Below are 25,230 nucleotides of genomic sequence, written 5' to 3'. Positions count from 1 at the left end.
TGGCACGATCTGCCCTTCGTAAAACCATGTTGTAATTTATTGCACTTGCCATTAACCTCAAGGTCCTCAACTACTTTCCCTTTCAGAATTTTCTCCAGCACCTTGCACACTACAGATGTTAAACTAACAGGCCTGTAGTTACCCGGATCACTTTTTTTCCCTTTCTTGAAAATAGGAACCACATTAGCTATTCTCCAGTCTAACGGAACCACCCCCGAGTTTACAGATTCATTAAATATTATCGCTAATGGGCCTGCTATTTCCCGCGCCAATTCCTTCAATATTCTCGGATGAAGATCGTCCGGTCCTCCCGACTTAGCACCATTAAGGCATTCGAGTTTTGTTTCTACCTCGGATACGGTAATCCCCCATTCTGTTTGCCCCTCTGTCACGGTGCTAGTATCCCTAATACCTTCATTGGCCTCATTAAACACCGATGCAAAATATTCATTGAGATATTGCGCCATGCCTAGATTATCTTTAATCTCCTCTCCGGCTATAGTCTTCAGCGGTCCTACTTCTTCCTTCCCCCCTCTATCTATCCCCATACACCCCATCTATCTATCTATCCCCATATACCACATTTATCTATCTATCTACATACTCCCCCTCTATCTATCTATCCCCATACACCCCATCTATCTATCTATCCCCATATACCACATTTATCTATCTATCTACATACTCCCCCTCTATCTATCTATCCCCATACACCCCATCTATCTATCTACACACTCCCCCTCTATCTATCTATGTATCTATCCGCATACACCCCATCTATCTATCTATCTACATACTCCCCCTCTATCTATCTATCTATCTATCTATCTACATACTCCCCCTCTATCTATCTATCTATCTATCTATCTAGAGGGGGAGTATGTAGATTGATAGATAGATGGGGTGTATGCGGATAGATACATAGATAGATAGAGGGGGAGTGTGTAGATAGATAGATGGGGTGTATGGGGATAGATAGATAGATAGAGGGGGATGATGTAGCTAGATATGTGTATGGGGATAGATAAATAGATAGAGGGGGTGTATGGGGATAGATAGATGTGGTGTATGGAGATAGATAGATGTGGGGGTGTATGGGGGTAGATAGATAGATGTGGTGTATGTGGAGAGAGAAAGAGGGAGAGAGAGAACCCCATTGGCTTTAAGCAGTTTTACATTTTATGGGACTTTTCTGTAATCTCAGCTCCTTGAACTTTTTCGTGGTCCAAAGCAAACAACAACCGTGGAACCCATGTACACACAGAATGGTCGTGTAGGAAGTAGCCCAGGGAAGCCAAATCAGATTCAGCTGTGTCATTGACTACAAGCCGGCCAGTGTGTTGCAGTTGGATTTTCCCCGCTGACCCAGTGGCAGGCCACTCCGCTTCTATTAGGGCCCTGGGATGGGACGTAGGTGAGTGGGAGGGCCTGGGTTCCCCTACCCCCGGCAACCCAACGTCAGGAGTGGTAGCCTCCCCACCTGGTTGTCAGGAGGCCTGCATTGGTCTGGCTCCCACCTGAATCCGGATGCCAGACGGTTGTGCTGACTCTCCCACCAGAGAGATAACCTCCCCTAGACTGCCACAGCTCTGCTGGACTGTAGGTCAGAGCCCCCCTACTTGCTTGCTGCCCCACCCTGATCAGTGGCCAGGCAAATGGACCTTCTGTTGCTCTGCCTGCCTGCCTGTAGGCCACAGCCCCTTCTCAATTGCTGCCCTGCCCTGATTGAGGGCCCTGGGCAAACAGACTCTCTACCATTACTTGGCCTGACTGCAGGCTAGAACCATTAACACTGAGCTACTTTTCCCCTGAACCAAGGTACCCGGAAGTATCATAGCAAAGGGCGTGGTCTCCCGCCCGGACGGACGGGGAGGGAGCCGTGAACCCCTTACAGTCTCTCTTTCTACTCATTCATACTTTTTCTCTAAATATGTCAAAACACAGGCACACAACCTTCCCCCGGCCAAACACAGAAAAATAATACAAAATAAATTTTCAAAATGGCTGACGGCACCAAAAACATACACGACTGGAAATGGGGATGGAGGGCGGGACGTAAATGCTACACAGTGCATGGAAACCTATCAAAAAGTACATGGTGATGAAAGCTATCGAGCAGTTAACTACTCACATGGCTGCGCAGAGCAGGCGGCCAATGGGGAAGAAGCCATGGTCTGGCACGAAGCTCCCAGGGAAGGGAGGCTGGCTTTTCCCAGAGCTAGGGCAGCTGGGCAGCTTCAATGACCGGGCTCTCCTTAGTGCACATTGTTCTTATCCTATGAAAGCATGTCCATAGGCTGCTGTGGGCTGGCGGGTGGTTCTTGAATGCCTCCAGGATGAAGATGGTCTGAGAAGCCAGGCTTTGGACCGAGGAGTTGCTGTCCTGCTGCAAGCCTTTGAGGTCTAAGATTGAAAGGAAGGAAATGGAGGTCAGAGCCACAGCGCTCTGGAGAGCCCCAGCAAACCAAGCCAGCGCTGTACCTCTCGGCCTGTGACAAGGAGGCAGCAGGCTGGGAGGCGGGAGGCAGGGGACTAGCAGGAACAACCAGCAACCTTCACTAAACATCCCTGCTGCCCTCCACAAATGAGGGAGCCTCCAGACACAGGCAAGAAGTCCCAATGAACCCCATTTACTCACTATTTCTAGGACTGCCCCATCCCTGCAGTATCTGAGCACCTCATCCCTGGCTGTATTTACCCTCCGCCTTCCCCCCAATGCACAGATGGGCACTTAGATCCAGAGAGGGGGAGAGTCATAAAGGGGGCTTGGACATTGTTAGGCTATGCCTAACTTTAGGTGCCCTGCTGCCATCCAGGAAATACCGAGGAGGGAGCTCAGCCATTCTCTAGCTCTGGTTGGGAGGCCCAGCTGTGAACCTGCTCTGGGATTGAGAAGCCTGAGCTATATCACTCCCGCCCCCCGCCATTCGCCAACAGATGTGGAGATTCTGCTCTGCCCTGCGCTGCCCAGGGGTCCGGGCACGCAGCAAGGAGGTAGGTGACCGGACGTCACCTCTGCCTCATTTGGAGCAGTGGCTTCACCCCAGGCACCCCACGTGGAGGTGACTGCTCCAAACACTGGGCTAGTGAGTGCAAGAGGGGAGGCAGCACCCCACCTCGGCTGTGTTTGGGGGGGGAGCAATCATCTCTGAAGGCCAGCCAGCTCAGGCCCAGTTTGGGGATCTGCCAGGCCGCAGCTCTGAGGTCAGGGCTAAGTGCCTGGCACATGCCAACCAGCAGACACGACAGGGTGAGGGGGCAGCTGATCAGGGGTTTGGGGATCTACATTTTGCATCCCTTTGTGGCTCTCGCCCGAGATCATGTTGCTGGCGTCGGAGATTGAACCCAGCCCACGGCTCTGGGCCGTTCATCCCCCTAGCGCTCAGTGCTCAAAGCAGGTACCACCCACCGTTGCAGATGGCATCCAGCTTGTCCTGGCTCCTCTGGTCCAGCTGCCGGGCAGCGAGCCCTACACATACAAACAGCTCGTCACATCCCCGCATCCCCAGCGAGGGTGTCAAATGTCACCCTCCAAGCAACCCCTCGCTTCCCCCGCCCCTCACTGGCCAGGATGGTGCTCCCGAGTCCCCAGGGCAAAGGGTGAGTCCCCAGGGATGGTTACAGGGCTGGTTGCCAAAGGAGAGCACAGCACCTTGAGGGTTCACTACCAAGAGCCCATGGTGGGGTATGCGGGGGGGAATGGGGACTGCATGGGGAGCAATGGGGTTAGAGGGGGCCCATCAGCCGATCAGGGCAGTTTGGGGTGAGCTTGCTCCTGCGGACTTCTGACACCCTTGATCCTGCATTGGACAATCAGGAGCCCAAGGGTTACTTATCGCTGCTGGCAGGGACTGAGGAGAGCCTGGGACCAGATCCAGCCCCCCTGTTAAAGGGACCCCTGCTCTGTGGTTACCTATGAACCTGATGGCCGCTTGTCTAAGTGGAGTCTGTGGGTTCTCCAGAAAGGCCATGGTCTGGCACAGAAAGTTGTTGGCTCTCCCCTTGTAGCGCGTCAGCTAGGACCAGAACAAGGGAGCACAAGGTTATTAAAGGCCTTTCCGTCCCGCAGGCCGGGTTCCAGGTGTGTGGAGCGCATGTCCTGTTTTCACCCCTCTTTCCTGTGCCGGGGGGATCACGCAGAGGGACTACACCCAGGGCCAGGAGTGGTCCCAGGGCTGGGGCTCAGTGTGGGCACAGAGCTGGGCAATGGGGGGTGCCCTATCCACCGATTCCCCCGCTCCTACCACGAGGGCTGCGCAGTGAATGACCTGAGGGCTCCCTCACCAGGCAGTCACAGCTTTGCCAGGTATCCTTGCGCTGGATGAAGCCACCAAGCTGGTGCCACTTCAGGAATTCTGCCGCACTGCTGAGGGTGTCCCAACACACCTGCAAAACAAGTGGGGCCAGGGCGAGCCGGCCACGGTTACGGGAGCTGGAAGCCACTAGCCTCGTTACCCGGAGGCGGGGAGACCGTGCATGCTGAACGCTTCCCGGCCCCAGGTTGCTTGCGGAAGGGCGGTGGTGTGGCTAAGGCAATAGCTGGAGACCTGACTCAATTCCCAGCTCTCCCTGCAGGAACTCAGGCAAGTTGCTTAGGCCCAGGGCTGCAAAGGGATTTAGGTGCCTAATGCCTATGGGTGATCAATACTTTTGAGGCGCTAGGCCTCATGCTGTGCCTCAGTTCCCCACCTCATGGTGGGTAGGAGGGTGAATTCATTAGTGCTGGTGGCATTTGGCTCCCAAGTGATGGTGGCCATGAGCACTAGCATGTGCAGAGACACCTGGGGCGGGGGGAGGGGGGGCGGCTTGGGCATCTCATGTCTCGTACGGGCTGTACGGGCCGCTTGGCCAAGGGCACACTGGGTCCTGCGCACCATCTGGAGACTGGGTAGCCCTGCTCCTGGTAGGGGCCATGGCCAGGGTTGTGCTCTTCCCACCAGCACAGCCAGGGAATGTGCGGAGGCCAGTGGCTGTAGGAGTGGTGAGGCGACCCCTCCCCCCACCCAATCTCTCAGCCTGGCTGCAGGGGGGGAGTGTTGGGCTCAGAGGATGCAGGGAAGACTCAGCAGTTGGGTGGGGCGCCATGGTCATGGCGCTACTGCACTCAACGTTCAAGTGATTTTGAACGCCTGACTGTCACAGCACTGAGCACCTGCCCTCTGTCAGCGAGACCCTTTAAAGAGGGGGTGTCACATGCTGCCCCCTCAAAACAAATTACTGGTCACTCTGTAACGGTATCCGCTGCAGGCTCCAGCTCGTGGCCTCACCTGGGACACGTTGGGACGCTCATCATGCACGAGGAGGAGCAGCGGGACCAGGCTCTGGAGCACATGCGCCTTCATCCGCCACCTGTCGAGCCCCCTTACAAGCTCCAGCAGGTGTTTAAAGAGGGTGATGGAGAGCACCCGGAGCCTGCTGGACACCTGCAAGAGACGACGTGGGGAGGAGACGCTGTGACAGTCATTCTCACCCAGCGGGGCGAGCGCTCACTGTGCCAGAGATGTCTGCCCTGCAGGGGGTATTGGTAACTCACCCCCAGCCATACAGCCACAGCTGGGGCCAGAGTCTCATGGGCATAGCGCCATTGACGGCAATAGAGATGCAGATTTTCACCAGTTGAGGGGCTGGCCTGGTAACTTCTTGGCCAGGGAGAGCAGTAAGGTGGGGTGAGACTGCCCCTGGACTCTCACAGCCAGCTCTGGGCACACTGACATCAGCACACACCTGTGTCAGCCAAGGGGGAATGCTCAGGGCAGAGCAGCGCCAGGACAGGGGCGGCAGAGAGGGAGTGATGAGGAAAGATTCAAAGAGCGAAGGAGGGGGTGTCGTTTGTCCTCCCGCTTTGCGGGCCCAGCTCACACTGCTGTTGACCCACAGCGGCCCTCTAGCCAGGCCAAGGGGGCCAAGCGTGGGGGGCAAATTCCTACACTGGTGTTTGTTCAAGCCACGCACAGGGACCTGGGGTGGATTTAACCCAGGGCCAAGGAGTGGTAAATGTGCAGGAGTTCCCAGATAGGGGGCCTTGGAAGCCATGACTGGAAGCCACCCAGCCTCCAGGGGCTCGGAGTGGGCTGAGGGTTGCCCCACTCCTGTGCATGGGTTTCTTGTTAAATCAGAGCCAGCCCCGCTTGGTCACATGGTGCTGCTGGGCCCCCGCCCTGCATGGCTGCTGGCAGAGCTGAACCAGTCCAGTGACCAGGGAGGCTGGGCGAGCTGTGCCAAGCAGGGAGAACCAGGAGCAATAGCTGGATGCTGTAGGGAGGGGCCACTGCTTTCTGGGAGGTGAGGCTGAGGGGGCAGCCTGGGGACGGGGTGACTTGAGCTGTTCTGGGAGTGGCTGAACCTTTAAACGGTGACCCCAATCAGCAGTTACATGTCACCTCCGGGCACCAGGTTCTAGACAAGGCAGTTCTCTGCGTGACATCTGTTGTAAAAGTGTTCATAAGTTCACCTCACCTCAGTCCCTGGAAAAATCATGGAGCAGGTCCTCAAGGAATCAATTATGAAACACTTAGAGGAGAGGAAAGTGATCAGGAACAGTCAGCATGGATTCACCAAGGGGAAGTCGTGCCTGACTAACCTAATTGCCTTCTATGAGGAGATAACTGGCTCTGTGGATGAGGGGAAAGCAGTGGATGTGTTATTCCTGACTTTAGCAAAGCTTTTGATACGGTCTCCCACAGTATTCTTGCCGCCAAGTTAAAGAAGTATGGGCTGGATGAATGGACTGTAAGGTGGATAGAAAGCTGGCTAGATCGTCAGGCTCAAGGGATAGTGATCAATGGCTCCATGTCTAGTTGGCAGCCGGTTTCAAGCGGAGTGCCCTAAGGGTCGGTCCTGGGGCCAGTTTTGTTTAATATCTTTATTAATGATCTGGAGGATGGTGTGGACTGCACTCTCAGCAAGTTTGCAGATGACACTAAACTGGGAGGCGTGGTAGATACGCTGGAGGGTAGGGATCAGATACAGAGGGACCTAGACAGATTGGAGGATTGGGCCAAAAGAAACCTGATGAGGTTCAACAAGGACAAGTGCAGAGTCCTGCACTTAGGATGGAAGAATCCTATGCACTGCTACAGACTAGGGACCGAATGGCTAGGTAGCAGTTCTGCAGAAAAGGACCTAGGGGTCACAGTGGACGAGAAGCTGGATATGAGTCAACAGTGTGCTCTTGTTGCCAAGAAGGCTAATGGCATTTTGGGTTGTATAAGTAGGGGCATTGCCAGCAGATCGAGGGATGTGATCATTCCCCTTTATGCGACATTGGTGAGGCCTCATCTGGAGTACTGTGTCCAGTTTTGGGCCCCACACTACAAGAAGGATGTGGAAATATTGGAAAGAGTCCAGCGGAGGGCAACAAAAATGATTAGGGGTCTGGAGCACATGACTTATGAGGAGAGGCTGAGGGAACTGGGATTGTTTATTCTCCAGAAGAGAAGAATGAGGGGGGGGATTTGATAGCTGCTTTCAACTACCTGAAGGGGGGTTCCAAAGAGGATGGAGCTCGGCTGTTCTCAGTGGTGGCAGTTGACAGAACAAGGAGCAATGGTCTCAAATTGCAGTGGAGGAGGTCTAGGTTGGATATTAGGAAACACTATTTCACTAGGAGGGTGGTGAAGCACTGGAATGCTTTACCTAGGGATGTGGTGGAATCTCCTTCCTTGGAGGTTTTTAAGGCCCGGGTTGACAAAGCCCTGGCTGGGATGATTTAGTTGGGAATTGGTCCTGCTTTGAGCAGAGGGTTGGACTAGATGACCTCCTGAGGTCCCTTCCAATCCTGATATTCTATGATTCTATGATTCTTTTAGCCTGTTTATCTGATTTGGCTGCGCTCTTCCTGTCTGGCCACTTCGTAGTAGGTTCTTGGAACAGTAGTTCTGAGTTGTCTTTCCATGAGGAGTTGTGCTAGACTAGATGCAGGAGCTGCTGTTGGTGTTGATCTGTAATTCAGAGGAGCAAGGAATGGATCTTCCTGCTGTCAGATGTTTTTGGCTGTCTGCGCAGCTCTCTCAGCCTCTCCATTCGCTTGTGAGTAATTTGGGCTGCCAGTGATATGAGCAAAATCATATTTCATTCAGACTGACTTAAATTCTGCTGCAGTGAATTGTGGGACATTGTCCATCACTAGTTGTTCTGGATACAGAAATGAGCAAACGTACACTTCAGTTTCTCAATAACACTGCAACATGTTATGTCTTTCAAGTACATTATTTCTATATAGCTGGAAAAGTAGTCCACAATGACCTGGCAATGATGTCCTCTGAATTCACAAAAATCTGCAGCTAGTCTTTCCCAGTTCTCTCTCTTGTAGAGGTGGTTGTTCACTGGTTCAGCATTGCCTCTTAAGTTGATTTGGACTAGATCACCTTTCAAAAGCCCAATAGCATCAGATCCTCAAGTTCTTCCATCTTTCTCACTAGGCCCATCATGGCTGCTACACTGCAGCTGAGAAGGTTGTTGGTCTTTGATCTCATACACACGGAACGCAAAGCTTTTGTCTTTGTAAATTGGTTCGGTGCCCATGCAGTTCAAAATCCCTTGAGGGAGGGTCAGAGCTGTGTGACATCAGCTCTCGAGTCAACTTTAAAGTCAATAGTCTTGCTTTGAATATTCAATGTCACTCTCCAGGCGGGCGCCATGTCATCACAAGTGATAGATCCCAGAATCAATGGGTCTTGATTGTCTGCAATATGAGTCAACTCCCTGACTGCTTCAGTGCAACGAACAGCTGCAAAATGTCCATATTTCAGGCATTTATTACAGCATGAGCCTCTGGCTGGACATGTATCATCCCTTGGGATATGACTTTTCCACACCTTGTGCATGTAGACTGGCATTTGTCCCTCTTAGCCTGCGAATTCTCTCTCCTTACCTCAGGGATTTTATGAGAAAGACTTTTAACACTTAAGTGTCTGTTTGTAGCTTTTAAGCTAGTTGCAGGTTTTTCAATTTGCTTTTGCCTGTTGTTTGACTAATTCTGACTCTTGCTAGCTGTATAGCTGTGGGTAGAGTTAAATCTCTCTTCGGCGGTAGCTACTGTGAAAGGTTTTTAGCAGTGTTGTTATAGCTGTGACAGTCCCAGGATATTAGAGGTAGGTGAGGGAATATCATTTAGACCTCACCTGGCTTGTCTCTATGAAAGGTTTTTATCTTTTAACCCAATAACCAGCCTGTTTCTGAAATTTTCATGTTTTACATTCCCCAAATCACAGTTTTCAGCCAGGGGATGCAGAGGTCTTCTAAAACTTTCAACATTTTCCCCTGGTTCTTGAATTCTTTGCTGAAAACATGCTCTTTAATAAACCACATTTCCCTCGGTTATAAAGTGTGCATCAATCTTAACCACAACCCTTGCATAGTTGTCTTTGTGATGGTCTTCAGTAAAGTCAAAGGAGGTAAAGATATGCTCTGCGTGCTTCTCCATAGCCTAAATTAAAGTCAATACCTGTATATCCCCAGTTCCTTTGTGCAGCTTGTTTGCAATGCAAAATCGTGCCAAACATTGTTTCCAGTCTGTCCATTGTGAAGGGTTATGAAAGGTGACGTTCTCTGGGGAATCAGAGTGGGGCATGTTGATGAGGTCCTGCAAACTTCGTTGCTGTTCCTTCTGTCTGCAACCTGTGTTGCTGTTTTCCTTTGGTTTCTGTTCTTAGTTTACTCCTGACACCATATCATGTTCTGCACCAGATATGTACTGCCTACAGAGCTTGTTTACACACACCAGATGGACAGTGCTTAATTTGTAATGAAAGAGGTGCTGGGGCTCAAGCAATTTTTTTACAATCATAACTGATGCAGCAAGCCCAGAGGTGCCAGGGCTAAGCCCTGGCAAAAGTTGAGCACTGCAGATGGGTTCATCATAAGAACCGTTAATGCTCTGCTGGATACAGCTGAGGTTCATTGAAATAAGGTATTTTACAGAGCATCACCTAGTAGTCGAACAGTATCATACAGGGTAACATGCCATTACACAGGTAGCCTGGCTTGTTTGCTAGACTCCATCCCATGTTAATCTTACTAGCCAGCTGCTCCTGCCCCCGGTGTCAGCTCAGAGCAGCCGGGCAGGCTCTGCACAAAACTTATGGGAGCGGTCTGGGGGCATCAGAGCTGCACTGCAGTGGGCATAGGCAGATGTTGAATTGGCACCTCGCTGGTCTTCCCTCCAGTTGTTGAGGCCTATTTGCCTTTCCCTGGTGATGGGCGTTGTGTTCATTAACGCTATTTGGATTTAACACCCCCCCCCCCATAAAGAACCTGTTCTGTTCCCCCCGGGCCCGAGAGGGGTTTGGTTTAAAGGGCTCGCACCAGGGCGAGATCCTGCAGCTGGGGTCCAGGAGACCCTGGGAACAGCTTGAGCCGGGCCTGTGCCACTACTAAATAAAGAGCGGCAGGGTCCCAGCAAAGTTCGGCAGGGCTGAGGGTAGTATTTAGTGTTGTGAAAGCTGGGGAGGTGGGTGGACGCTCCAGGAGCCCCCACTCGGGGTTACCCCTAGAAGGCAGTAATGGATGGGCCCCTTTCTCCTGCCCACTTGCTGGATCTCACCATCCAGTGGGGGACTGGACATCAGTCTGGTGAACGTGTCGGCGGGGGCTAGTTTGTGGTTATGAAAGGCCTGGGGAGAACTAGGCCCTCCTTTGACGCTGCGCTGCCATGAGAACGAAGGGGAGAGGAAAGGGTGGTAGCTGCAGAACCTACAAACGGAGCCGTTTCCTTATGGAGCTCCCAGGCCAGCTGTGGGATTCCTGGCCAGGGAGAGGAGGGGCAGGATTTTCACCAGGGTACCATCACTTGTCACCCTGGAAGCCAGCAAGAGCATTGCAGCACCCTGTGCTGCAGAGGCCCCCTCACTGCATGCAGACTCAGGAATGCATGTCCTTCCACAAGGGGAGCCTTGTCCCCAGGCTGCCCTGATCTTTGTCAGCAGGCCTGCAGGACACAAGGGTTCCCATCCTTTCTGCCATACGCTCTGAAGGAGAGTGAGGTAGCAGAGGAAGGCGGGAATGGGCTCACATCATTTACAACAATCCTTTTTCTGGCTAGGACCATACACAGGCCCTGCTAGCCCACCCGCCAGCCCCCATTCACAGGTCCGCAGTTTGAACGGTCTCCTATGGGCCACCAGGCCTTACATCATCAATGAAAGGCAGGAGTTTCTCAGCCACTTGCACAGCCGCGCGGCTGGCGCTCTGCCTGTCCATGCTGGCAAGGATGTTTTTCAGCACGGTGATGGCCTCGGCGATGATGTCCCTGTCTACCTCCTGTAGTTGCTCCAGGACCTCTGGCAGCAGACGCTGGAGTTTCCCCACCTGCGTGAAATGAGGAGCTGCTTTACAAAACACCCTCCAGTGACCCACAAGCCATTTCCAAAACAACGTCCACCTCCCCTGCAGACAGAAGCATGGGAACTAAGGGGGTGCTGCAGCACTCCCAGGTTTTACACGGGGCTCTGCTCCTGGCCCCGCTCACAGGGTCCCAGCTGCCAGCCCTGCGCCAACCCCCATCTGTGGCCCCAGCCTCGGTCCCCTTGCTCCATCCTCCTCCCCCGCCCCCGGCTCCTGGAGCCATGGCCCTGCTCCTGAGCCCAGCTCTAGGGGTGGCAGGGGGTGTGGGCAGGGGTAAGGTGGGGTGCAGCACCTCCACTATAAAAAGTCTTCCAGCGCCCCAGCCTCCAGGTGACATGTTAGAACCTCAAAGCCTTTGCACAGCCAGCTAGGATCACGGGCAGCAGGCCCGGCTACCTGCAATATAAGCAGCTGCTTCCTTGTACCCCAGATCTCAGGGGATGGTATTTATTAGCGGGTATCATCTGTGGAAAGTTCTCTGCACAACACATTGACCCCAAATAAATCAAGTCTATTATTGTTATAGGGGTTCAAATAGCACCTCGAGGGCCTATCTGCAATCAGGGCTTGTGCTGGGGGATTTCCAGGCACAGTAAGAGACGTCCCCTGCCCTAGAGCTTACAGGCTAGGCACACAAAGGAAGGATTTCTATCCCCATTGTACAGACATGGAACTCAGGCACAGAGAGGCTACGTGACTCGCCCATGGTCACCCAGAGAGTCTGGAAGAGCCAGGAACCGAACCTGGGTTCTCCCGAGTCCCTGTCCTTACAGCCCAGCCTAGAGGAGGGAGCCAATTTTGCACACGAGTTCTAGGGTTGGTCTGTTACTAAAAGCCAGATTCAATCATTTCTGTATTTGGTTTTTGAACCTTTCAAAGACAGCCCCACAAAACATTTTTGGAGAGGGTCCAGAGAAGAGCTTGAGAACATGACCTATGAAGGAAGGCTGAAAGAATTGTGTTTGTTTAGTTTGAAAAAGAGAAGACTGAGAGGGGATATGATAGCAGTTTTCAGGTATCTAAAAGGGTGTCATAAGGAGGAGGGAGAAAACTTGTTCACCTTAGTCTCTAAGGATAGAACAAGAAGCAATGGGCTTAAACTGCAGCAAGGGAGGTTTAGGTTGGACATTAGGAAAAAATTCCTAACTGTCAGGGTGGTTAAACACTGGAATAAATTGCCTAGGGAGGTTGTGGAATCTCCATCTCTGGAGGTATTTAAGAGTAGGTTAGATAACTGTCTATCAGGGATGGTGTAGACAGTATTTGGTCCTGCCATGAGGGCAGGGGACTGGACTCGATGACTTCTCGAGGTCCCTTCCAGTCCTAGAATCTATGAATCTATGAAAATCTCAACCGGCATCAGGGAAAAAATGTGTGAAATACAGGCTAACCGGTTCCGGAAGAAAAAATGAACCACAAGCAAGTGAAAAGCAGGCTGAGGCGCATGGAACGATGGGAATGGTGTATGACAAAGAATTACAGTCACGCCCTCTCCATGTCTGATCGAATCGTAGTCCGGGTTTAATAAACCGGACTGACCCGCTATTCTCAGGGTAAGTAAATTATCATTAGTGAGAGTTGCCTTCAGATTGTCTCCTCTTTACCAGGCTGCCAGATCTGTGTATTTAAGCCCCAAGGGTTTTCTCTGCCTTCACTATACTGTGTGTATCAAACTTGTTATGAGATCTTAGCAGCAAAAGGCCCCTGTAGAGCTCTTCAGAGGAGCAAGTGCTGCGGGACAGAGCTGTGACATCAACAGTTAAAACCTATGAGGCTTTAAAAGGGGATTTGTAGGAAAAAATGGTTCCTAATTGAAGCGAAATGGCTCTGTCTGGGCGTCCCTGATCACTGGTGTCGCCAGCATTCCCTGGGGTCTAGAGTCCACAGCTCTGCTGCTAATCTAGTGCTAGGGTTCTTTGGATCACAGAGACCCCAGACACAATCAGGCCCGGCAGTGCCAGGTACTGCACACACCCAGAGACACACCCCGCAGGAGCCAGGCTTGGAGACTTGCCCAAGGTCACCAAGCAGGTCAGTGACAGAGCCAGGAATAGAAGCCAGGGCTCCTGACTCGAGGCCAGGGCCATGTCCCCATGGAAGGTTTCAATGACCCCAGCCCTGCAGCAGCTCCCTGCGGTTCTGGGTTTATCCCCCAGCCCTCCTCCCCTCTCACCTTCTCTGGGCACAGGGACAGGTTCAGGAGGCCTTTGAGCGCCAGCCAGCGCACCACAGTGTTGGGGTCTCTCAGCTGCCCACTCAACTGGTCCAGGATGGCGTCTTCCTGCTTATTGCCAAGGTCAGGGCACTGGAGGAGCTAACACACCAACAGCGAAACAAGCTAGAGAACGGGGCTGGACCCTCACGACTCATCTCTGCCAAGGGGCCCTTAGCTCCACCTGCCACGGGCACAGCCTGCGCTGTACGCCGGGCACCGCGATTGGTCACCGTGTGTGCCCCACTGAAACGCTGCTAGCGCAACGGGCCCTCGAGGCTCCAGCCGAGATCAAGGCCTACCCTGCTCCCTCACTAAGGCTCAGCTGCATGCGGAGCAGGGAGGGAGGGGGCTGCAGCCTTGTGTTCCAAAGGGCCGCCCGGTCTACGGGGGCAGGTGAATTGGCCGTGGATGGGCCCGGCCTGCGCATGGCATACGGACGTCAGAGGGGGCTTCAGGGCCGAGGTCACACAAGGGACCATTCTATGGAGCTGAGCCTTGGGGAACAAGAGACACCCGACCCTGGGCTTTGCTTCAGCCCCGCAACACCAACTGGGGCCGGTAACAATGTCCAGAGTCAGTGACTCCACCCCTAGGGCTTTAGGAGCTTTCCCTGCCCCTGGTCACCCACCCACCCCCAGAGCCACCTACTCCTCTCCTGGCCATAGGCATGGGCGGCGAGTTCTATGGGCCCCCGGTGCCTGGGCACCATGGGCCTCGGCCCCGCCTTCTGCCCCCACGTCTCCCGGGCCATTTAAAAGAGCCCGGGGCCCCCACTTACCACCCGCAGTGCAGCGGAGCTGAGCGGCTTCCTGCCTGCTTGCTCCACATGGCTGCCGGCCCCTCCCTGCGGCCCCTGAGTGGGGTGGGTCTGTGTCCCACTGTCACGGAGTGTGGGGGAGTCAGGGCCCCGCACCCCCCACTTCCTGTGATTCACCGTGACTCTCACCAGCCAGTAAAACAGAAGGTTTATTAGATGACAGGAACACAGTCCCAAGCAGGGCTTGTAAGTACAACCAGGACCCCTTCAGCCAGGTCCCTCTGGGGGGCAAGGATCTTAGACCCCAGACTTGGGGTTCCCTGCCTCTTCCCACCCAGCCCAAAACTGAAACCAAAACCCCTCCTGCAGGCTCTCTCCTCCTCCTTCTCTCCCCCTCTCCCTTTGTCCAGTTTCCAGGGCAAAGGTGTCGACTTGCCCCACCCCCCTTCCTGGCTCAGGTTAACAGGCTCAGGTACTGTCCCTCACCTAAAGTCATCCCCTGCTCTCCCATCCCCCATGCAGACAGTCCAGTAAAACTAACCGACATATCCAGGTCAATCCACCCCGCTCCCTACTGCGTCACACCCACCCCAAGCGCCCCTGCAGCCAGTAGGAAGCTGCGCGGGCAGTGCCTGGGGGTAGCAGCACACGGAGGCCCCCAGGCCCGCCCTGCCTAGGAGCCCCAGGTAAGCGCCGCACCCTCCCAACTCCTCCCAGAGCCTGCACCCCCACCCCTTTCCCACACCCCACTCCGGCCCCCAAACTCCCTCCCAGAGCCTGTACCCCCTCCCTCCACACCCCCTCCTGCCCCCAAACTCCTCCCAGAGCCTGCACCCCTCACCCCTTCCTGCACCCCCACCTTCTGCCCCAGCCTGGAGCCTGCACCCAGCACCCAAACTCCATCCCAGAGCCTGCACCGCAGGCCCCTTCCCCCACCCAAACTCCCTCCCAGGGCCCAACCTCTCACCCCTCCTGCACCCCAATCCCCTACCCCAGCCCAGTGCCTGTACCCCAGACCTCCTCCCCCCGCCCAAACTCCCTCCCAGAGACTTAGACAGGTGGGAGGCAGTTTGGAGGGGCGGGCTCTGCTGGTCACCACCAACATTTCTACAAACCTGCCGCCCCTGGCCATAGGTCAGCCCCATGCCACAGTCACCGCTGGGCTAGGGCTGTTCTCACGACCCTCACCCGCCGGTGAGGCTCACCTGAATGAAGAACGCCATGGCCGGGATGTACCGCCTATCATCCCTGCAGTTGAGGATGGCCATCAGCTCCTGGAAAATCCAGCAACGCTCCTGGAAACTGACCGAAACCATGGCCCTGGCATGGGAAACACAAACACCACATCATTGAGGTGGGCAAGGACTGGTTCTCCATTTACAAATCTAACCAGACCAGTGCCACAGGACAGGGGATCCCGGGTGACTAGTCACGTGCAGCTGGCATGGACAAGTTCCTGCTGGCTTAAAATGCCCAGCAGCCTAACTGCTAGAGACCCAGACCCTTAATCACTCTACAGGGAGCCCTTCCACGAGGCCAAGCTCCGAGCACGCAGCGCTGGGCTGTGTGACCAAGTGGGACCGTTCTTAATGTCTCCTCTGAATACTGTGTGGGTGCCTCAGTTTCCCCTATGCATTTCTTAAGTCTCCAGTGTGCATAAATGGCTGACAATCTGTCTCCTAGCAACAAATGGCCAGGGCCCTTCCCCCCTTGCAAGGGGATAGCTAAAGGTGAACAAAGATCAGGTGACCTCCTGGCCCAGGAAAGAGACAAAGGCCAGAAAGGAGGGGCTGGAGGGGGGTTTCAGCTGGGAGCTGGCTGGGGACGGGAAGTGAGTGCGGACGGAGTTGTCTGCCTCGCTGGGCCCCAGAATGGACCCGGCTGAGGGGTCCCGTTTGCTGTACCTACAAGCTCTGTTTTAGACTGTGTTCCTGTCATCTAATAAACCTCTGTTTTACTGGCTGGCTAAGAGTCACGTCTGACTGCGAAGTGGGGGTGCGTGCAGGATCCTCTGGCTTCCTCAGGACCCCACTTGGGGGGACTCGCTGTGGGAAGCGCACGGAGGGGCATATGCTGAATGCTCCAAGGAGAGACCCAGGAAGGTGAAGCCGTGTGAGCTTCTTGCCCTGAAGACAGTCTGCTCCGAGGGAGAGGAGGCTCCCCAAAGTCCTGACTGGCTTTGTGGGGAGCAGTTCCAGAGCATTGCCCAGGGACTCCGTGATAGGCTGCAAGAGAACTGCAGACAAAGAAGGGCGTCGGTGGGCTCGGTGGCCTTTCTCATGTGCCCAGATATTGGGTGATGAGAGACAGAAGGTGGGTTAGGGAATATCTTAGATTGGTCTAAGACAAGTGTTAGAGCTTTCTGTGTTAGCGTCTCTCTCTCACACACAGATGCTGGGCCAGCCAAAGATATTCCCTCCCCCACCTTGTCTCTCTCATGTGCTGGGCCTGACAGGGCTACACCAACGCTGCAGACAGACATGACGGAGGCTGTCTTTGCCCAGCCACGCCTGCCAGAGCCACGCAGGAAGCGGTTTACGCCAGGCAGCGCAGGGTGGAGAAGTAGCCGACTGACCCCTCGGCCAACGGCACAGAGGCTGTGGCCTCTTCCACGCAGGCGATTGGGAGCCGCGTCTCACCCAGCGGGGAAGGCGATGTGGCCGTGTCCTGGGCCCAGGGACGGGAGATGCTACTGCGGTCAGTTCTGGGCAGCAGCCCCAGGGACAAGACACTCACCGGGCAAGCACCAAGACGCCTTTGTGGTGCATGTCGGCGTTCACGAGCATGCCCCAGCCACCCTGCTTGTGGATGAACGTGGTCTGGTCCCTGTAGCCAGCACATTGGAGCAAGGCTTGCATGGCATCCACCGCACACCTGCATGCAGAGCGAGCCTCTTGTTACTGAGCGAGCCCAGGCCAGGCCCTGCCGCGTGCCTGCGGGCGACGGTTCAGAACCGAGGTGGGGTGTCGGGCTGGTGGTACCTGACAGGGCTGAGGGGTGCGGGCGTGTCCTCCTGGTTATGCATGGACAGCTCCACTATGTATGTGATCTGGAATAGCAGGGCGATGGAGAGCTGAGGGAAGAGCTCCTTCACCTGCTGCCTGCAGTTCTGCTCCTTGAAGATCTCGTACAGGGCTCTGGTGGCCTGCAGCCAAGAACAGGAGACAGATGTCACTGCAGGGCCTTCGCCCTTCCCACGCTCCCCCGAGGCACCTAGAGAGGAGGGGTGGGCTGGGGGCTAAGGCCTGGGATGCTGGATTCAATTCCTAGCCTGTGTGACCTTGGCTAGAACCACAGAAGGGACTTCGGCTCAGCGTTGCCATGCCTAGCTTCATGTGCCCTGCTGCCCAGTGGACTCACAGCCCTGAGTTAAGTGCCCAGGCTCCATATACGCTCCAGAGGGAGAGTCAGTTGGGCCAATTGTTAAAGAGGGTAAACGGGATGGCCTGGGTAATTTCAGGCCTGTCAGCCTGACATCGATCCCAGGCAAGATAATGGAGCGGCTGGTACAAGATTAAATTAATAAAGAATTAAAGAAGATAATTTAATTAATGCAAATCAACATGGGTGTATGGAAAATATTTCCAGCCAAGATAATTGCGATCTGTTTTTCGATGAGATTACAAGTTTGGTAGAGAAAGGAAATAGCATTGGCATAATGTATGTAGACTTCTGTAAGGCGCTTGAGTTGGCGCCGCACTCCAGTTTGATCGGAATCCTAGAAGGATACAAAAGTAACGTGGCACACATGAATTGGTTATAAACTGGCTGACAGGTCTCAAAATGTAATTGTAAACTGGGAATCAGCATTGCACTGGTGTGTTTCCAGTGTGGTCCCCGCAGGGATCGGGTCTTGGCCCTACGCGATTTAACATTTTTATCAATGACCTGGAAGAAAACATAAAATCATCACTGATAAAATTTGCAGCTGACACAAGAATTGGGTGAGTGGTAAATAATGAAGAGGACAAGTCACTGATACAGAGCGATCTGAATCGCTTGGTAAACTGGGGGGCAATCAAACAGTATGTGTTTTACTATGGCTCATTGTAAATGAATACATCTAGGAACAGGAAGGGGGATTCTCTCCTGGGAAGCAGAGACTCTGAAAAGGGCCTGGGAGTCCTGGTGGATAATCAGCTGAACAGGAGCTCCCAGTGTGGCGCTGTGGCCAAAAGAGCTCATGTGATCCTGGGATAAATAAACAGAAGAATCTCGAGTGGGAGTATCTGGCACTGGTGTGACCCACTGCTGGGATCCTGGGTCCTGTTCCAGTGCCCACAATGCAAGAAGAATGTTGATAAATTGCAGAGGGTTCAGAGAAGAGTCGTGAGAATGATTAAAGGATTAGAAACCATGTCTTATAGTGATAGGGTGACCAGACAGCAAGTGTGAAAAATCAGGACGGGGGTTGGGGGGTAATAGGAGCCTATATAAGAAAAAGACCCTAAAATCAGGACTGTCCCTATAAAATCTGGTCACCCTACACAGTGAGAGACTCAAGAAGCTCGATCTATTCAGCTTAACAAAGAGAAGGTTGAGGGATGACTTGATTACTGTCTATAGGTATTTCCCTGGGGAACAAATATTTAGTAATTGGCTTTTCAGTCTAGCAGAGAAAGGTCTAACATGATCCAGTGGCTGGAAGTTGAAGGTAGACATTCAGATTGGAAATAAGGCATACACGTCACAGTGAGAGTAATTAATCATTGGAACAATTTACCCAGGGTGGTGATAGATTCTCCATCACTGACCATTTTTGAATCACAATGGGATGTTTTTCTTCAAAGACCTGCTCTAGGAATGATCTGGGGGCAGTTCTCTGGCCTGTGTCATGCAGGGGATCTGACTAGATGATCACAGAGGTCCCTTCTGGCCTTGAAATCTATGAAGCTAAGAGTGGGGAGCTGCCTAAACCAGCCAATAGGAAATGCTGAGGAGAGGGGTGTGGCCTAAGCCCCACCCCCAAAGGGAATTCGGTATCTATCTCTACTTGGGAACACTTAAATAGTCATTGGAGCAGAGTTTAGACCCCGGGTCTCCCAGTTGGGTGCCCTAACCACTCGGCTAGAGACAGTGGTGTAGTCCAAAATCGGAAGGTACTGGAATGCCACTAAAATATTGATTTTCATAAACATGAATTATACAAATTCACATTTTATTTGTCTACTGAATTTCTGGTACAGTAATACTTGGCTAAACCAGGCATGGCTGGAGACAGGCTGGCTGTCCAAAATAACAAGGTATTGGATTTTCTTTTTTTTAATTGTGTACACAGGGGTCGGCAACATTTGGCACGCGGCTCGCCAGGGTAAGCACCCTGGCAGGCCAGGCAAGTTTATTTACCTGCTGACGCAGCAGGTTCGGCCGATTGCGGCCCCCACTCGCTGCGGTTCGCCATCCCGGGCCAATGGGGGCGGCGAGAAACCGCGGCCAGCACATCCCTCGCCCGCGCCGCGTCAGCAGGTAAATAAACTGGCCTGGCCCGCCAGGGTGCTTACCCTGGCGAGCCGCGTGCCAAACGTTGCCGACCCCTGGTATACACGCGCGCGCACACACACACACACACACACACACACCTATAGTAGCTATTCAATTCATTTTAACTGTTGAAATCATTATGCTGAAATGCCATTAATGTGTACACAACACACTATGTAAAAGATCTAAATCTAGACAGTACAGTGAGAAAAACCCAATGAATGCGTAGCACGTTTTCTTTTTACTTTAGCCTATAGGCTAATGAAAATACAAAATAAATCATGCTGCTGCACTATAGACATTACTCTATCAGGCGGAAATAATAAACGTTTATTTTAAATTGAAACTAGCTAGTAGGTTACACAAGTAACACAAAATACATCAAGGCATAACAGGGGCTGAAGTAGCAAAGGCCTGCTGTAATGCATTTATCTAATTTCTACAAGTATTTCCACAAAGTGTCTTTCTCCATCTTGTAATTTATGTGTCTGTGAATCAGAGGGAGAACAAGGATGTCTGAGCCAAGTTCTGGCACAGCTGAGAGGATGCCACATGGAACATGAAGGGCCACGGAGCTTGCTAAACATGAGCAATGACATATGCGGAATAAGCCGCTTGCTACATTTGCCATTCACAATCATAGTCATGTGGCTAAATCCACGCTCACACTCAGCCGTGCTGCATGAAATCACACACGTGGAGCTGAACAGAGGTTTCAGCTGACCAGTATAGTCAAGAAAGTCACGCTAGGCATTGACTATTCCAAATCGGTTGCACAGCTGCCCTACCTCCTTTTCACTTTATCTAAGAATAATGGGTCACTACAAAAAGTAATTTTCCCTCTGCTGATACTCACACCTTCTTCTTGTTCTTTCTTGGTTTCAGGTGACCGGCAGTAAAGCGTATACAGTTTGTCAAAGAATTCCAAGTGATTTACAGCTCTTACTTCACTTAACGTTTCAGCAGCTGCCAAATCCAACCTGTGATTCACACACTACCTCGCTAGAACATTTGGGTACTTCTTCACAATACAGCTCGCTACGCCAGAGTTCTTCCGAAGCATAACACTAGCACCACCACTCGCAAATACTACAAGAGTAATTGTAATCAGAATTCGATTTATTGAGGCATTTCAGCTCACAATCTACAGTGCCTGAAGCCGTCTGACGTGGAAGTGCAATCAGATCAAGAAACATGAAGTGAGGATAATCATCCTTCAAAGTGTCACATTTTAAATAGATTCTAACTGTTGATTCATTGCTCAGAGTAGTTGATTCATCAACAGACATGGCTATCTTTCCGTCACTCTCCGGCATCTGAGCGCACATTCGTCATTTGCAAGGCTTTCGGTGCATTGCAGATGAGATAGGGTCTAGCATGTCTGTAGCACTGAATTGTGAACACAGACCGATACCAATATCTACACCATGCAGTATGTGGAATTCAGTTAAATCGGGACGATCCGAGTAGGGTCTGCCATGTTTAGCAATGTAATATGCCATTCGCTTTACCTGCACAGTTGTGTCAAGTTCTGATTTTGTCATGTTAACCACTTCATCTTCAAAAGTTGAGGTTTCTGCTTCTGTTGAAAGCTGTAAAGCTACCTGCAGTTGAATCTTTGTGTTCCTTTATCTTCATTGGCAGAGATGTTAATCTGGACTCTCAGCTAGGTCCATAAGGAGAAACAGAAAACTACCACCACCCTACTGCTATGGAGAGACCCTGATGAAACTTTGCTACCGTTAAGGCATCCAAGCTTACCATCATGGCAGGACAACCAAGGATAATCCCTCTTCTTCAGCATCCACTAACCAGAATTCATGCCAGCTGGTCTTTGGCTGTTGAAGGGTAATCTTCACAGTTCGTTCTCACTGCAATAGCCACCTCAGTGAACTCCATTACAGGAAGAGCTCTGTTTTTGTGTTTGGGTCTGCAGTCGAAGCACGGCTGCTACTGTCTTCGTCAGCACCTTTAGCCTTCTCAAAGAAGTAGTTAGGAAGAGAAGAATTTCCTAATGCTCTTTTCACTGCATCAGAGGACTGCTGGCTGTAACAGACAGTTGTGCCGGAGATGTGAATCATGTCATTTAGCTTGCCTACTATGTGCGTTCTGGCTCGATTACAATATTGTTGTCTGGTGTTGTTTCACATCTTTATTAATGACCTGGATGTAGATAGAGAGAGCAAACTGGTCAAGTTTGCAGATGACACAAAGCTAGGAGGAGTCACCAATACTTTAGAGGAAAGAGCTAAAATTACGAGGGATCATGGTAAATTGGAGGACCGGGCTATAGACAACAAAATGAAATTCACTAAAGACAAATGTGAGGTGCTACATTTAGAGAAGAAAAATCAAATGCACAGATACAGAATGGGGGATAACCAGCTTGGCCGTGGCACTTCTGAGAAGGATCTGGGAGCTGTGGTCGATCACAACCTCAGCATGAGTCAGCAATGCGATGCTGTTGCAAAAAAAGCAAATGCAATTTTAGGTTGCATTAACAGAGGTATAGCATGCAAGTTATGGGAGGCGATAGTACCGCTCTACTCAGCACTGGTTAGGCCTCAGCTGGAGGACAGTGTCCAGTTTTGGTCACCAATGTCTAGAAAGGATGTGGAGAAACTGTAATGGATCCAGAGGCGAGTAACAAAGATGATCAGAGGGACGGAACACAAGCCATACAAGCAAAGGCTGAAGGAACTGGCTATGTTTAGTTTGGAAAAGAGGAGATTAAGGGGGGACTTGATAACGGTCTTCAGATACTTGGAAGGCTGCCATAAAAAAAAGATGGAGAAAAGTTGTTCTCTCTTTCCACAGAGGGCAGGACAAGAGGCGATGGGGTCAAACTACAGCACAGCAGATGTAGATTAAACCTCAGGAAAAGCTTCCTAACGGTAAGAAGAGTAGGACGATGGGACAGACGCCTAGGGAGCTTGTGGAAACTCCTTCGCTGGAGGTTTTCAGAAGGAGGCTGGAGCCATCTGTCTGGGGTGGGTTAGACACAACAAGTCCTGCCTCGTGGCAGGGGGCTGGACGAGCTGACCCTGCGATCCCTTCTCACCCTGTGGTTCTAGGAGTGCTGCTGAATAGCACCAGGAGAGCGTTTCGGCGTGTTCCGGCTCGACTATAGCACTGGCTAGAGTCACGCTCTCTCTCTTCGGCCCAATGACTATACCCAGTGGGAGACTGAGAGACACCCTCAGGCAGTGATGGGGACACACGGCGCTCCTTCCCTTGCTTCAGGGGCTGATACTTACAGCCAAGGGGGCCTCTCTCTGAGAGACATGATGGTGGTGCAGCGGCTGTTCCCGCAGCGTGTTGAGCAGCTCCTTTAGGACCTTTTCTATGCTCTGGCAGTGGGATGCCAGCATCCGCCACATCTCCGCAGCAACGCTGCAAAGGGAGAGAGCCAACGGCACTTGGTCAGAGCCCCGCCAGCCTCCTGCACCACGCCCCCCCCGGCACCGGCACCCTGCTGGGACTCCTTGCACCAGCCAGCTCTTTGTTGCCCTCCCACTGCTGCTGGTGCAGGCTGCCTGGGGACCGGGTCTGAGTGTCAGCCCCAGGGGAGGCTGAGGGATGCCATACAGGGTTTTGCAGGCTGGCCTGTCTCCAGGGCAAGCCAGCCTGCAAAACCCTCCAGGAGAAGCAGCAGCTCTGCAGGGAGAAGGAGATCTCTGGAAGGTTCTGCACTCCCCTGTCCCTGGCAGCGGGACCAGTCCGGGGGACCCGGAGCGCAAGCGACGGCAGCCCCAGCCCCGTACCTGTCACATGACAGCGAGCAGCCCAGCAGGGTTCTGACCACCTCCTCGCTGTACTGGTTGCCCAGCATGAGAAGGGTCCTGAACAGCTCCTTCCGGGACAGCGGCTCGCTGATGGAGTCCAGGTTCTTGTAAATGCTCATCACAGCCTCCGACACCTGGAAGGGAAATGAGGAGATGGGGGCCTCGGCTTCCTCGCACTGCTATTGATCTGGGGTGCCAGGGACCTGCTGCACCTGAAAGCCATCTGCCCTCCCAGATCCTCTTTGCCAGCCCCAGACCTAGAGCACAGGACCAGTTCCCAGCCTATCGATTCATAGACTGCAAGGCCACAAGCGGCCATGGTGATCACCTAGACCAGGGGTCTCAAACTCAAATGACCACAAGGGCCACATGAGGACTAGTACATTGGCCCGAGGGCCGCATTACTGACACCTCCCCCCCACCGCCCTCTGCCCCACCCCCACTCCACCCCTTCCATGAGGCCCCACCCCTGCCCCGCCTCTTCCCACCCCTTCCCTGCCCCCATTCCAACCCCTTCCCCGAAATCCCCACCCCAACTCCGCCCCCTCCCTGCCCCCAGGGGGGGCAGGAGGGGTGTGGGGTGTGGCAGGGGCTCAGGGCAGGGAGTTGGGGTGTGGGGTGCAGGAAGGGTGAGGGGTACTGCAGGGAGTCAGGGCAGGGGTTGGGGTGCAAGAGGGGTGCAGCAGGGGGCTCAGGGCAGTGGATTGGGGTGCAGGAGGAGTGCAAGGTTCGTCAGGCGGCTCAGGGAAGGGGGTTGGGGTGCAGGAGGGGTGTGGGGTGCGACAGGGGCTCAGGGCAGGGGGTCAGGGTGCGGCGGGGGCTCAGGGCAGTGGGTTGGGGTGCAGGAGGGCTGTGGCAGGGGGTCAGGGTGCAGGATGCGGCAAGGGCCTCAGGGCAGGGCGTTCGGCTGCAGGAGGAGTTCGGGGGGCGGGCTCTGGCCTGCCCTGCCCCGCCCCCGCGCTGCTCCGGGATGTATGTATTGCTGTTGCTTCAGGCACCGCCCCCAGCATCTCCCATTGGCCGGGAATGGGGAAACGCGGGCAATGGGAGCTGCTGGGGGCGGTGCCTGAAGCAACATCAACACACACAGCAATGTGCCCCCTCTTCCCCATGTTCCGGCCGCTTCCCGGCACGGCGCGGGGGCAGGGCAGGCAGGCAGGGAGTCTGCCCTGCCCCAGTGCACGTCGGGCCAGAGCCGCTCTAGGTAAACGCTGGGGGAGGGCAGGAGCGGGGGCTGCGAGGGGCTCGCGGGCTGCAGAAAATTACCTCGCGGGCCGCATGTGGCCCATGCGCCGTGTGTTTGAGACCCCTGACCTAGACTGACCCCCCCGCCCCCCCACATTGCACAAGCCAGAGACCTGCCCCCCAATAACACCTAGAGTCTCCCACGGATGGGCTCCCCCAACAGGGTGTTCTCACTGCAGCTCTTACCCTCTCCAGCCTTGGGCCGGGGACCATCAGGATCTCATGCAGCATGTGCCTGGCCACCACCGAGTCATGGACGCTGGTGTCTTTCATGCTATCAATAGCAGTGCAGAGGAAGTCCATGCGCTCGGATCCGTTGAAGTATTTCCCAAACATCTGAAACAAACCCGCCAGTGAAACCATTTTTGCTGCCCAGCGCGGTTCCAGTCAGTGGCCGAGCAGCC

General features: G+C 53.4%; 1 protein-coding gene across 1 annotated transcript; it reads right to left on the bottom strand.

The window, feature by feature from the left end:
• Positions 1-1,753: 1,753 nt before the first annotated feature.
• LOC135978371 (maestro heat-like repeat-containing protein family member 7) lies at positions 1,754-25,143 on the bottom strand. Its single transcript, XM_065579325.1, has 13 exons — positions 25,013-25,143; positions 23,561-23,715; positions 23,054-23,189; positions 17,297-17,460; positions 17,052-17,189; positions 15,521-15,635; positions 13,517-13,657; positions 11,131-11,307; positions 5,268-5,423; positions 4,285-4,386; positions 3,914-4,016; positions 3,410-3,469; positions 1,754-2,403 (listed from the first exon to the last, which is right to left on the bottom strand). The coding sequence occupies exons 1-13, from the start codon at positions 25,127-25,129 to the stop codon at positions 2,219-2,221; spliced, it is 1,749 nt and encodes a 582-aa protein (XP_065435397.1). The 5' UTR covers positions 25,130-25,143; the 3' UTR covers positions 1,754-2,218.
• Between the last annotated feature and the right edge of the window lie 87 nt (positions 25,144-25,230).

Source organism: Chrysemys picta, unplaced genomic scaffold (genome assembly GCF_011386835.1).
Source record: "Chrysemys picta bellii isolate R12L10 unplaced genomic scaffold, ASM1138683v2 scaf229, whole genome shotgun sequence".
NCBI lineage: Eukaryota > Metazoa > Chordata > Testudines > Emydidae > Chrysemys > Chrysemys picta.
The sequence above is the reverse complement of the archived record's forward strand: the minus strand, read 5'-3'. Positions and strand labels throughout refer to the sequence as shown.